The sequence below is a fragment of the Rattus norvegicus genome, chromosome 2 (genome assembly GCF_036323735.1).
Source record: "Rattus norvegicus strain BN/NHsdMcwi chromosome 2, GRCr8, whole genome shotgun sequence".
Taxonomy (NCBI): Eukaryota; Metazoa; Chordata; class Mammalia; order Rodentia; family Muridae; genus Rattus; species Rattus norvegicus.
Window position 1 is genome coordinate 117,034,287 of NC_086020.1, and position 13,374 is coordinate 117,047,660.

The window sequence follows — 13,374 nt, forward strand, 5'->3', positions numbered from 1 at the left end:
CACAAAGCAGAATACTCACAGGTCCCGGGCTAGCTGGGAAGGAAGGTGGGGTGGACGGATAGCTAAGCGAACCCCACAGCAAGTCTGCAAATTCAGTGTCCTAAGCCACGGAAAGCACACGGTAGAGCACATGCGGCGTGAATGGGAACTCACAGCTCATCCGCAGTGTGTGGATAACACCTGTGTGCTGACCACTGGGCGCCCTTCGTCTCCCATTCATAACCACACACTTTTGAGATGAGACTCAGAAACTGTTTTATTGAACTGAACACAGAAAGTCCGTTACAGTATCATCAAGCCTTTATCAGAAATCAGTACATACATGAGAGTACACAGCCAAGATGAGCCAACATAAGTGGTCTAAGCTTAAATGACATTCGGACTTCTACACTTAATAGGCTGAGGGAGATAAAAACCGAAAGAACAACTTCAGTTTCACAATTCACAGTTGATTGGTTTGAATCCGGTGACGTCAGTCAGCTCTGTAGCCCCAGAACATAGAGACTGGCCCACTGCCCGATGGCCTGCTCAGATTCTCAATGGCCAAGTGACAAGTGGAGGGCGTGATATATGACACAGCCCCACTTTCGGGTTTGGACTGGCGTTTCTTAGCTGCGTCCCTTCCAGTGAAACAGCAAAAGCACATTTACAGGTCACCACACTGATCACATGAAGGGTTCCACACTCTCTCGGCTTCCTGCTTCATTTCTAACTTAAGACAATAGCTGTGTTAAAATGCACCCTTGATACTGAAAGCTAGGTCAGTGTTGCTTCCAGATCAAGAGCACATCCCAGGGAGGATATGTATGTCTCAGCAGACAGCTGGGATGCTCGACAGCAGAGCCTGGCATACCCAATAAGGCATTTCAAAGACGACACACAAAACCCATGCGGGGGGAGGGGGCGGGGGGGCGGGAAGACAGGTGAACAGAGTCAACATGAGACTTACAAAATGACACACTGGCTTACAGAACCTTTGGTGGGTGATCAGATAACCAGAAGAAGGCAGAACAACGACCGACCAGCCACTTCCAGGAGGGTTTGTTCCCAATAGGGCTTTGCCCTAAGACAATCAATATCGCTCTCCCTGACATATGGAGTCATTTCTTAAACAAAAAAAAGCATCAGGTAGAGAGTGCATGGGCGAGTCAGTGATGGGAACACCATTTGCAATAGTGAAACAATCAGGCAGACCCTGCATGAGTCGGTGTTCAACAGTGCAGTGAGATTTTAGCAATTGCTTTGGACGTAATTAAAACTACAATTTATTCATAGCTTGGCATGGTGGTACATGCCTGTAATCCCAGCACCAGGAGGTGGAGGCAGGAGGATCGGGGGAGTTCAAGGTCACCCTTGGCTGCGTGGTAGAATTGACTCACCTGAGCTACATGGAGCATCGCAAAACAACAAATGACCACGGGAAGAGAACTGTGAAATGTCTAAAACTAAAATTGTAATTGGTAGAAAATAAATACAGTCCTTCTAAGGGCACAAAGGAAGTGTTCAGTTACACTGGAAGCCTAAGGTTACAACCTAAGAGCACTCAGGGTTGGCCTGTGATTTGGTCCTACCCATCCGATCCATCCAACCTGAGCAAACCCCTTCAGTTCTGCAGAGCTGGCCACATAGGGTGGGCACAGGATGGAGGCAGACGGCAGTTTTCCCTGACATGACTGGGGGAAAGCTGGAGACTGCTCTAAGGCTTGCCCACCCCTCAGTGGACAGAACTGTTGTCTCCAAGTTTAATCCTGCTATGTACAGGCATAGGAGGCGAATGGTTATAGCGCCTGGGAGTTCACAGCAAGTCCTGTCCGGAACATAAGGTTTGTGGGCCAGGGAACCTGGTGCAGACTTGTTGGAAACTCTAAGCACACTCAAGAACAGAGACAAGGAAGACTGATATCCACAGGAGAGAACAGAGACTGTTTACTGGCTTAGGTTAAGACCTACACATGCGGTCTTCCTAAGACATTAACATTTAAATATTAATCCTAGTGTATGCTGCCCATGGTATGGACGCTGTCTGAAATGTATAGAGCCATCCGTCCTGAGGGGCAGACAGAAGAACACAGCAATTGGCTCATGGGAGATAGGAAGGAACACGAGTGGGGAAATGTCAATAGTAGGAGATAGAAGAGTTAGGTAGGTGTACTCCAAAATGTTTTCCACTTTGACAAATGTCCAAAATTCTTCGTAATAAAATTCTGAGGCAAATGTTACTATTTCTACATGAAAATTGGTTTAATTGTATGTTCAAAAGATCATAAAGACCTCAGGAATTTTAGCGTTTTCAGTTAGTCAAAGGAAGGAAGTTGTCGTTTCCAAAGGCCTCGATCTTGCTTGGCAAGCTCCCTCCATCCACGCAGAGATGAAGTCCAGCGTGATCTGGAGCTACTGTCCCAGACAGTCTCGCAATACACTGTTTGTAGATACATAATTGTCTCCACTCTACAGAAGAACCAGCTGGAACACGGTCAGTGTAGGAAGTTTTTCCAGCATCAGCATCTCAAGCTCTGAGTCCTCTGTAGCATCGAAGATGGCCGCCGAGGTGACCACTGCCAGCCTCAGCAGCCAGGCTCCTGTCCAGAGTGCACACTGTACCCAAAAGCAAACCGAGACTGCACTAAGAAACGGGGGGGACACACGACATAGAACAGAATTCACGAGGATCGTCGCTATTTCCAGCTATTTTATGAACAGTGGTTAATGGCAGTAAATTCTGTCGTCTCTACCCTCTGTGAAATGCTAACGCTTGCTAAAGGCACTCATATTCTGGGTTTAACGGACACAAGGTCACAGGGGACCATAAGCCAGGGCTTTTTTTGGTAGCTACAGAGAAAGGGCGTTCACAGAGTCCCTATTGATAATGGAAGGAAATGCCACACAGCTATCCACACAAATGTCGCATGAGAGGTTATTTACACAGCTAGTGTCCACTCAGCTACGCTGACATGGCAGCTCACGGGACACTCGCCCAAACACAACACAAAAGCAACAAAGCTTTTTTTTTTTTAATTCACATATAAAACGCCTAACAGAGAGTTAAGGGGAGGGGGCAAGGTAGAATTTTTTTTTAAACACCTGTTCCAAATATCTACATAAACTTCTGCATACACCAACAAAATGTTTCCCCATTTCTAAAGACGCTCCAGCGCTTGGGTACACAGCCCACCAGTTTTTCTGGTAAATACTTCCAGCCCAAGTTCTTGACATTTACAGAACATTCTTGGGCCTCTCCGCAAAGAAAGCACTACGAGGAAGTCACTCACCTGCCCTTGGACTGACTGGCACTGCTCATTCTCCCCGGAATCGCAGGCTGGGATAGTTCCAAGTCCCTAGCTACACAGAACACTTAATCAGGTATACATATGTATGTATAATGTTTTCTCCCTGCTGGGATTGTAGGGCTGTAGACCAAGGGCTACACAAAGCTCCACAGGGCAGCTCTGTAGGGGTGAGGCGGGAAAGTCACCTCAGCGTATCACAAGCTCTCAGCCATGGCCCTTCATCCATTTCCAGGGCTTCAAACCTCCTAACTCTTGAAGCCAGTGGCAAACCAAAAGGGAAAGTGTTGAGGAGGAACTTTTGTCAAGACAAACAGTGTGGGAGAATGCAGGATTCAGTTTGTAAGAGGCAAGCAGACAGGCGTAAAACAACAGGCATGCATTTACAAGCAGCAGGACTAGATCAACCCAGACCAGCAAAATGCCTGCTTAATGCGATGTCTACAAGGTCAAAGGACACAGGGCTATATCTGAACTTCCAAAGCTAATGCCCTCTGAAGGCATATGGGATCCAGACCATCTGACTGAAACCGGACTCTTCCTGAAGCCTTAGATCCGGGTGTTCTGATTGGCCTCAGAATGAAGCAGAGAGCCACACAGGAACAGACCTCGATGCTACAGATAATCGATGAAACTGCAATTACTTAATTTTGGACCAAGGTCCCCCTTACACTTCTGTCCATCCATGACTGTGACATCCAAAATGTATAGGATTCCTGGGGAACGGGAGCGGGGGGTGGGGGGGGGATTCCTACTGCAAAACTAAGCTAACAGAGAGCTCGCCTAACTGACTCAGATGCCACCGAAGCTTGACCAGACAAGGAAGGGACGCTGTCCATACAGAGTTCACAGAGTGAGAAACTGCACCATTGCAGTTCTGACAGCCTCTGCCCTACCCACTGAATACAAGTAAGGACAACACAGCCTCAGTCAGGGAACTTCTAAGTGTTTGAGACATCCACAACAATGACCATAGCCGTTACTTATAAACTTCCAGAGGTCGGAAACAAACGGAGTTATCATAGGCAACCTGGTACCAGAGTGTCATAAAACAAACACATCACCCTCTCTAGTTCAAAGGAGTATAGAAATAACACCAGAAATCTAACATTTACTCTAAAAGAAACCACACTTATGCGTCCCTAACATCCATTAAGGGCACTGGGAGACTAGAAACCTGAATTCATGAGGCTTGAAAACACATCAAGTCCTTAAGTCCACTGTTTTCTGTATATACAGGAGGAGAGCATTTGGGGATGGGGGAAGGGGATATCCTTTGACTTGATTCCCAGAGGAAAAAACTCAAAGCAGATGAGTGTCAACTTTTATAAAATGTAAATCCATACCCAGAATCTTTCAAGGTTATCTGAGATAAAGATGAGGTGAAACTGTCTCTGGGATATCATATAAAACTGGGGACACAAACACAGAAACACTTAGACACACACCCTGTGAGAAAACAGATGAGACTGTTAAACCATCACAGAACAAGTGGCCAACAATATATTTAAGTCTACCGAAGAATTATATTGAGCAGCAAAATGAGCAACCGAACGGCTAACAAGACACACCCTAAATTGCCCTAAACTGACCAGCTCTGTAGACGGCCACAGGAGGGGTCCTTGGTATGAGGAACTACAAATGGAGATCAAATCTTACACTAATGCTGTACTTTCTTCTGTTTGTAAGGGGCAAGTGCTTAACCGAACAGTTCTACTTTTCCAGAAACCAGCAATTTCACCAGGAGAAAGTAACCTGGTACTGTTCCAGAAGCTAATCATAAAATTAACCTTTCATTGTGGGTCCTCAACTATTCTAAAGAAGAAAAGGAAAGGAGGGAGCTGAGCGTTTCCTCCCTCTCCTTCTGCCCAGAGAACTCTCAGGTGGCACGAAGAGTGAAATATGTATTTGTTAAATAGTGCAAAATACTGCTTGCTCTAAGCCTTCTGCAGAAGCATACCTCCCTAAGAGCACGGGCGTGCTGGCCTCACACACAGGAAGGAAAAGGGGAGGACAAAGGACACACGGTGAACACAAGTTCACATAACACTCCATCAGTCCGTCTAGACATACACTATGGCTTTTTATTTAAAAAATAAGAATCCCATTATAATCATTAGACACCAAAGTCATCTGTGTTTTTCAGTCTCTTCAAGGAGGCAAAGAAGAAAATGCAATGTTTGTATGTTTTTCTATTGGAAATGACACCGAAACTTGATCAGCTTAGAAAGAAAGAAAAAAAGAAAGAAAGAAAGAAAGAAAGAAAGAAAGAAAGAAAGAAAGAAAGGAAAAGAAAAGAAGAGAGAGAGAGGAAATTTTCCACTTAAGAAACAGCAGACGGGTATCTTCCAGGCACGCCCATGTCAGGGCAGTGTCAGGATGCAATCGTCAAAAAGCCATAGAATGACTGTCCCAGGAGTTCACACAATCATCAGTGAAAATAGAATTCCAAATTGAAATCTCAAACACATCCTTGCATTTCCTTGAATCATCTGAAAATATATTTTCTAAAAGAATATCCATCTTCAACTCATTAGTCAAATCTGGGTCTCCGAAACTGCCGGCACATCTGGGCCAAGAGAATGGGGTGAGCGGAGAAGCTGATCTAAGTACAGGAGGAGATAGGATTACATGTGTGCAGTTCACAGCTGGAGATGACGTTACATGTCCACAAGAACATAGTATTCTGGACGTGTATGAATTCAAGAAAACCTATGTGTCAATTATGGAGGGAGAGTTATGCCACAGAGAACCAGGGGCTGCTGAGAGACCCATGCACACACCATGACAGCACATCTTACCAACACCACACTGTAGTAATGGTTCCCAGGAGCATCCGGAAACAGGAATCTCCGTTTACCTGTCTCCTCTATAATCAGAAGAACTCAAGTCAATTCGTCTAATGTGCGTAAAACTAAAACTGCAAAAGTGGGTGCCATCCTTAAATATTCATGGCTCTAAATGGTCAGGCTACTACTGCTTAACCAGAACTTGGCCAAGATAAGAAGTTACACCTGAGGGGGCAGGAAGCTCACACACCACTGTGAGTTGTTTAACACAGCTGGCCCAAAAGAGCATCGTCGTGACTTATGAGAAACACTTCCCTCGCCCACCCCGACCTGGCGGCTCATGGCACCACTGCAGGTTACTCGCACTAAGCAGAAGAATGAGGAATGTAGGCATGGAGGACCACAAAGCAAGGCAGGTCGACAGAAGGCAAACAGGCAGGACAGGCTTCTCTGTGAGGGCGGCCATCACTGAACGTAGCCCAGGTTCTCCATCTCGCTCCTGTACCGCTGCTCGGACACCTTGCTTTTGTGCTGCTTGCTCTCTAGATGCTGCCGGAACTCCACCTCTTCGCCAGCTCCGACGTTACACATCGAGCAGTAAAACTGGCCACTTGGAGTAACGCACATGGCGAGATCTCGCGGGATCCTCTGCCGAGAACGGGCGTTGAAGTAAGGACCTGCTGAAGCGAGAGATAGCGTGAGGGTCAAGGAAGGGGAGGGGTGGGGCTTGAGTTCGGGTCTCCAGCACCCACATAAAAGCATCATGGCCTGGGCTTGTAACCACAGTGCAGAAGGCAGAGACGGGTGGATCCTGGGGACTTGCTGGCCAGCTAGCCTAGCCAATCAGTAAGCTGTAAGTAAGTTCAGGGAGTGAACCGGTCTTAAAATGTAAGGTGGAGAGCAATAGAGAAAGACGCCCCAAAATTAAACCTCTAGCCTTTACACACTCACCACACACACACACACACACACACACGCACGCACGCACGCACGCGCGCGCGAATCCTCAGAATGTCCATTTAGTAAAAATACTTCACCAGTCCTCATTGTGATCTGTAACTCTAAATTCAAATTCCGACTCTTAACTTTAAATGAAGGAGGGGTGAATGAATTTTTTTCTTTAGTTACATGTACACAAAAGTTCAATTATAAATATAAACATGATTTTCCAACTAGTGCCAGGGCACTGACTATAAAGCCAAGCCTGTAGTTCTAAATGCTCACGGCTCTTAAAAATGTTTAAAGACTAGCCACTCCTGAAACACATGCAGCAGAGGATGGCCTCATCAGGTATCAGCTTAAGGGGAGGCATGTGGTCCTGTGGAGGCTTGACGCTCCAGAGAAGGGGAGTGCTAGAGAGGTGAGGTGTGGGTGGACAGTAGAGCATCCTCTTAGAGACAATGGGGATGGGGTGGGGAATTCATGGAGGGGAGACCAAGAAGGTGGATAACATTTGAAATGTAAACATAAAATGGTTAACAATAAAAAAGAAAAAGAAAAAGAAAAAAAATAAGAAAATAAAACGACTGTAGCCAAGCATGGCGGCTTGTGCCTGAAGCAAAGGACTGTGACAAATCTGAAGCCAGCGTGAGGACCAGGGTAAACCCATGGCTCCAGCCCCATCTCTGTTTGGATTGCTCTACTCAAAGAACCTGATCTGTGTCATCCCCATCCTAAAATATACTTTCCTTGACATTAACACGGCTAGGAGATGTTCCTTCATCTCGGCCATCTTTGTCTTTCAGTAGACTTTGGCCATAACTAGTAATAGGCTAAGATCACATCTATCAGACCAAAGGCTTTTCTGACTTTCTGTATCTTGTTATTCAGCTGTCTCTTGTTATTCGGTGAAATCTGGTTTTGTTGTTGTTGTTTTTGTTTCCCTGCTTGTACAAACAGCCCCTGCTGGCGTGCATGGCACAGGAGGGCTGTGGTAGCCAGGACTCCGATAAGCAGAGAACACTCCCATAAACACACGGCTCTCCAATGAATGCACACATCACAAGAACTTCCTAGAGAACTCTCATTTATTATCTGTTTAAAGGTCACACTGAACGTGGTGTGACTTAAAATCAGGAAGCATGAGTGTGCATACGTGCCTGCACCCGTGTCCAGTTTCTCCCTTAATAACTCCCTACCTTCTATTTCGAGCCAGAGTCTCAGAGTTCTGAGTCTGAACCTGGAGCTTGCTGACTTAGCTACGCTGTTAGGCCAGTGAGCTCCAGGGACCTTCCATCTCCACCTGAGGTAAGAGGTGTTGTGAACTGCTGCACCTGGCTTTTTCCACTTCAGACTGGAATCAAACTCGGGTCCTCGTGCTTGCATGCCTGCACCATCTTCCCAGCCCACAAGGGGGTCCATTTTATAACGGGCTTTACATATCTCATCTGATAACTAATTTTTTTCTTTTTTCTTTTTTTTTTTTTTTCCGGAGCTGGGGACCGAACCCAGGGCCTTGCACTCGCTAGGCAAGTGCTCTACCGCTGAGCTAAATCCCCAACCCTCTGATAACTATTTTTAAGAAGGACGTAAAAGAGACTCTAAAACACTAAATCCAAGATAAATAGTCTACTGAATAGGAAATAGAGAATACCAGAAAGAAACAGCAGGCTGTCAGCTAGAAGAGCAACTCAGGAAAACAATCACTAACCTAATTCGTTAGGCCCACCTACTGCTATCGTTTGCAGACACATGTGGGCTTTGTACACTCGGGACACACAGGCTACCTGAATTGCTCTGGACTGTATACATATTCCTCCTGGTGGTCACCATCTTAAATTCACTCCCTTCTTTCCGGGTCCGCCGTTGCCCCGCCTCTGCAGAGTCCCTGGTGAAAGGAATTTGAAATGAGTGAGCCAGCCGAACAAAGCTCCCTTTCAGCTCCTCCTCTGCCACAGTTGCTCTCACATAACAATCTGTCCTCAGAGGCAATGGCAATACCTACGAGAATGAGTGGCTCTGAGCTTCGGCCAGACGAAGTCTCTTGGCGTGGTTCTTCCCCTGGTAGTGCGCCTGTGCCACCGCGGGGGAGCTGAAGGAGGCATCGCACAGCTTACAGTAGTCATTCTCTGTGGCCAGGATCACCCTGCCCCCTGGCTTGCAGGAGCCCACCTGCCAGCAAAGACACAGAAGCAGAGAGTGACACCTCTCTCCTCCAAGATCCTTCAGAGCCCTGAGATGTGAGGCACTGAATAAGAAAGTAAACCCAGGGAAAGAGAGACTGGAAGCCCTAACTTAGTGTCCATTGGGGAAAAAAAATGGTTTTGAAGTGTGGACATTAAGGGGTAGGAGGCAAGTGAATAAGTAAAGAAGTCTACTCAAAATCCACCAATAGGCAAGCGCTCTACCACTGAGCTAAATCCCCAACCCCCAAAATCCACCAATAAACAATGAGCACCTACTGTGTGCTGAGCAGTCCACCTTATTGAGCACCAACTGTGAACTGAGCAGCCCACCTAGACTCAAAGCCGAAGTTTTGAAAGTTCTGGTCCTACAACCTCTCCAAACCACCTGTGCCTATACAGCCAGGGAAAGCTCGCCTTGCTAAGCCAGGAAACCAAACACAAGATACTAAACTGCACTGGGCTAGCAAAAAGTTACAAAGTAAACTTTGGGTGGAAGAGAGTATATGGTTAAGTTTGTAGAAACCATACCTTATCTAGAAAAACTGGGGGGTGGGGTGGGGAACAAGCTAGCATTGTCTGACCTGGAAGAGAAGATTCTCCAGGGGCATCTTCACATTTCACAGAGTTTGTGCTAAACAAGCAAAGTAGCCTGTGCTATTTTCCCAAGAGGAAAGGGTCAGCCACTTGACTGGTAATGTACAAACCACTCGGCTGGAGGTGCCTCTGCTACTACTTTTAATATCTCATTTCCCGTAAGTCTGAGGAGGAGACCCAGCAGGGGAACCTATTTGAGGGAGAAAACACTCCAGAAAGTAACATACCTTGGTGGTTCGGAATATCAGGCTTGGGTGAAACAAAATTTTGCTTTGCAACATTTCAAAATGTACAACATCATGGAAAGTTCCTTAGCTTTCCCAGGCTTCTAATAAAGCCCCCAAGAGGCTCGTGCTGCCAGCCCGTGGACCACGCTCTGAATAATAAGGTCAACACTTCCAAGTAATGGCAAATACTAAATGAGGTCAGGGTCCAGGACTAGAATGAAGCCAATTAGAAACTTACCTAGTGTGCGGGATTTAAGCCAGCATCAAAGCAATCAAGAGAAATAATATTTCAATGGAATTTTTTTTAGATTTATTTTACTTCACACATGTGAGCTTTTTTGTCTATGTGTATACATGTGTAACACATGGACCTGGAGCCCTCAGAAATCAGAAGAACTTCCTCTAGAACTGGAGTTATAGATAATTGTGAGTCCACCTTGGGGATGCTTGGAACAAAACCCAGGACTCACAAGAGCAGTAAATGCTCTTAACCACTGAGCCATTTCTCTAGACCTTAAATGTTTTTAGTTGTTGTTGTTGTTGTTGTTGTTGTTGTTGTTGTTGTTGTTGTTGTTGTTTTCACAGCACAGCCTAGACACTGCATGGCCACTGAACCTAAATCTGCAGCCACAGAACAATAGACATGACAGTATTGTTCCACGATCCCACACATCACTGCCAAATCCAGTGAGAGACCCAAGGCTCGAACTTTCTGGCAGACACAGCTATAGGAGTTAGGAGTACCGAGAACCTTTCAGGGCACTGCCCAGCCTGACCCTGACACAGGCACAGGCAACTGTACCCATGACCATGTGTATAGGACAGCCTCACCTGGGGAGGGACAGGGACGAGGGGTGTGGCTACAGGCTCCGCCACGCTGCTCATCCTGGCTGGAGGAGGGCAGCTGTTAGCTGCATAATAATTTCGGAGTTTCTTGCCATGGTTTTTACCCTAGAGGTAAACACAAAGCAGACAATCACAACAAGGACGCTTTGTCAGATGGCGATCACCCATGCACCCCCCACCCCGGCAGCACTATCTTTGATGTGCACCCAGGGCAACAGACCACTGGCCAGCTCTGGATCCATCTTAAAGAACAAGAGTCCATGGCTTGCTCTGTGTTCCCTTGCTGCGGTAAACGTCATGACCAAAAGCAACTTGGTAGAGGAAATGGTTTAATTTAGCTTACACGTCCAGGTCACTAAGTCAGAGCACAAACTTAGGCAGGGCCGGACGGGACTCAAGCAGTAACCATGGATGAACACTGCTTCCCAGTTTCCTCACTGGCTCATGCTCAGCGGGCTTCCTTAGACAGCCCAGACCCACCCTAGGTAAAGATGGTGACACCCGCTGTGGCCTGGACCCTCTGACATCAACTATTAATCAAGACAACATCTCACACACATAGTCAAGACCAACCCGACTGAAGCAATCGTTCAACTGAGGTCCCCTCTTCCCAAGGGGTTGTGTCAGTAATAACTAACCAAGGGCAGGGTCTATCATTTGGTTCTAAGAGAACCACTGTATTTTATCTGGAGCAGGTAACAGAATGCAGCCAAAAGAAATTAATTTCCTCTAAGTGTCTAGAGAAGACTCGCATGACCCAGTGCTGTGTCCTGTCTAAAGCTTATCACCACTGCTTCAACAGAAATCTCGAGATGCTCTGATCTAACTGGCTTCCGAATCAAGTAATGAGATGGCTAATCCAATCACTTTTACAAACACAGCCCTTACGTTGAGTCACTTCATGCAGAGGTCAATGTGCACGAGCCTCCGTTCATTCACTGCTCATAGAAACCCTGTAACAATCTGCCGATATCCACCGACCATGTCTCCCTCACAGTGGAGGAACTGCTGTGGGTGCACACCTTCAGAAGGGAACATTAGCAGAGCCATGACTCTTGGTGGCTTGGGGCAACATTACAGACTTCTCCCAAGTCAGAGTGGCCTTTCTCACCAAGTCTTAAGTTACAAATCACAGGAATATATCCCTTAAGCTAACAGATAAATACAAACTGGTGGGAAGAATCAGAAGCACTCTGGCGGGACTGCAGAGATGACCTGGAAGTTAAGAATTTCCCACCACCGTAGAGGACTGGGGTGCAGTTCCCAGCACCCACATCAGGCACTCACAGGCACCTGTAATTGCAATTCTAGGAGATCGATGCCTTCTTCCAGCCTCCGTACACTCTATATACACACGCCGCAAATAAATACACTCATGAATAACTACATCACCTTTAAAAGTACTCTGAATACGGGTAAAACAGTTCATTGCTTTGAAACCATGTTGTAGAAGTTAAGCCTACACTTACCATCTACTACCTACGAGAGTCAAGCTTCTGGCCCCTCTGTGACTTTATCTTACGTGAGCTCTGAGCAATACGACACCACTGACCGTCCCTCAGTCCTTCTCAGAACATCTGTCTTCTGTGGCTTCCTCTCACCTCTTCCCATCTCTCTTCCCCCGTCAGACCTTAAGCTCTACAGTGTCCGAGGCCCACCCTGGCCTTCCTCTCCATCTGTGCTCCAACTCTACTTCCTACAGACAGTGAATAAACGGTGGCAGAGGGTTGTGGCTGTGCATTCCTTTTATCCCACCCAGCACTGAGGAGGCAGAGGCAGGTGGATCTCTAGGAGTTCAAGGCCAGCCTAGTCTTCGTAGTAAGTTCCAAGCCAGCCAAGGCTATATAGTGAGAGTCTATACCAAATAAACAAATAAACAACAGACATGGTAGTACACACCTGTAGTTCCAGTTAGTGGGGAGGCTGAGGAAGGAGGTTCACACAGGTTCAAGGCCTGCCTGGGTAACTAAGTCTCGGAACACAGTACAAGAACACAGTACTGTGAGGGGAGTTCTGAGTGCTTGTGAGAAATCTCTAAAAACCAAAGCACAGTCCTGTGACCTCGGTGTCTTTAACAAACGCAAGACCGTTCGTTCCCACAGTTTTCATGCTCCTCCAGGTGCATGTCAGACAGGACTGGGTCTACCTCAGCTGTTATTCACGTGCCTCTATGGAAAAACATGTTCACCATGTTGGCTGTCCTCGGGATTCACTTTACTCAGGTGACTCTCAACCCTCAGAGTGTAAACTGTCTGATGCTCTGAATAAAGTTGGCTACTGCGCAGGACTGCAGTTCACCTCATCTTTAGGCCCCACTGTCCCAGGCCACCAACAAGAGCAGGGAACGCAGGACTATCTGAAAATTAAGACTTGAGAAGGGGTGAGAGACACAGCTCAGTGACTGAACACATACCTCCCATGAGCCCTGGTCCCATGCCCAGCACCACCCCTTCCCACACTCTTTGGCAAGCCCCACTGTAATCAATAGTCAGTGCGGAGGAGAAACATC

At 46.8% G+C, this 13,374-nt stretch overlaps 1 protein-coding gene across 10 annotated transcripts in view; it reads right to left on the bottom strand.

Annotated features, from left to right (window-relative positions):
- Positions 1–230: 230 nt before the first annotated feature.
- Zmat3 (zinc finger, matrin type 3) overlaps positions 231–13,374 on the bottom strand; it is a 31,625-nt gene continuing 18,481 nt past the window's right edge. For 5 of the 10 annotated variants that reach the window (XM_063282485.1, NM_022548.2, XM_063282489.1 and 2 more), the window contains 4 exon segments: positions 10,851–10,970; positions 9,018–9,184; positions 8,800–8,900; positions 231–6,750 (listed from right to left, as the gene is read on the bottom strand). In XM_063282485.1, the coding sequence (XP_063138555.1) occupies positions 6,539–6,750; positions 8,800–8,900; positions 9,018–9,184; positions 10,851–10,970 (600 nt within the window). In that variant the 3' untranslated portion in view covers positions 231–6,538. 10 annotated transcript variants of the gene reach the window in all.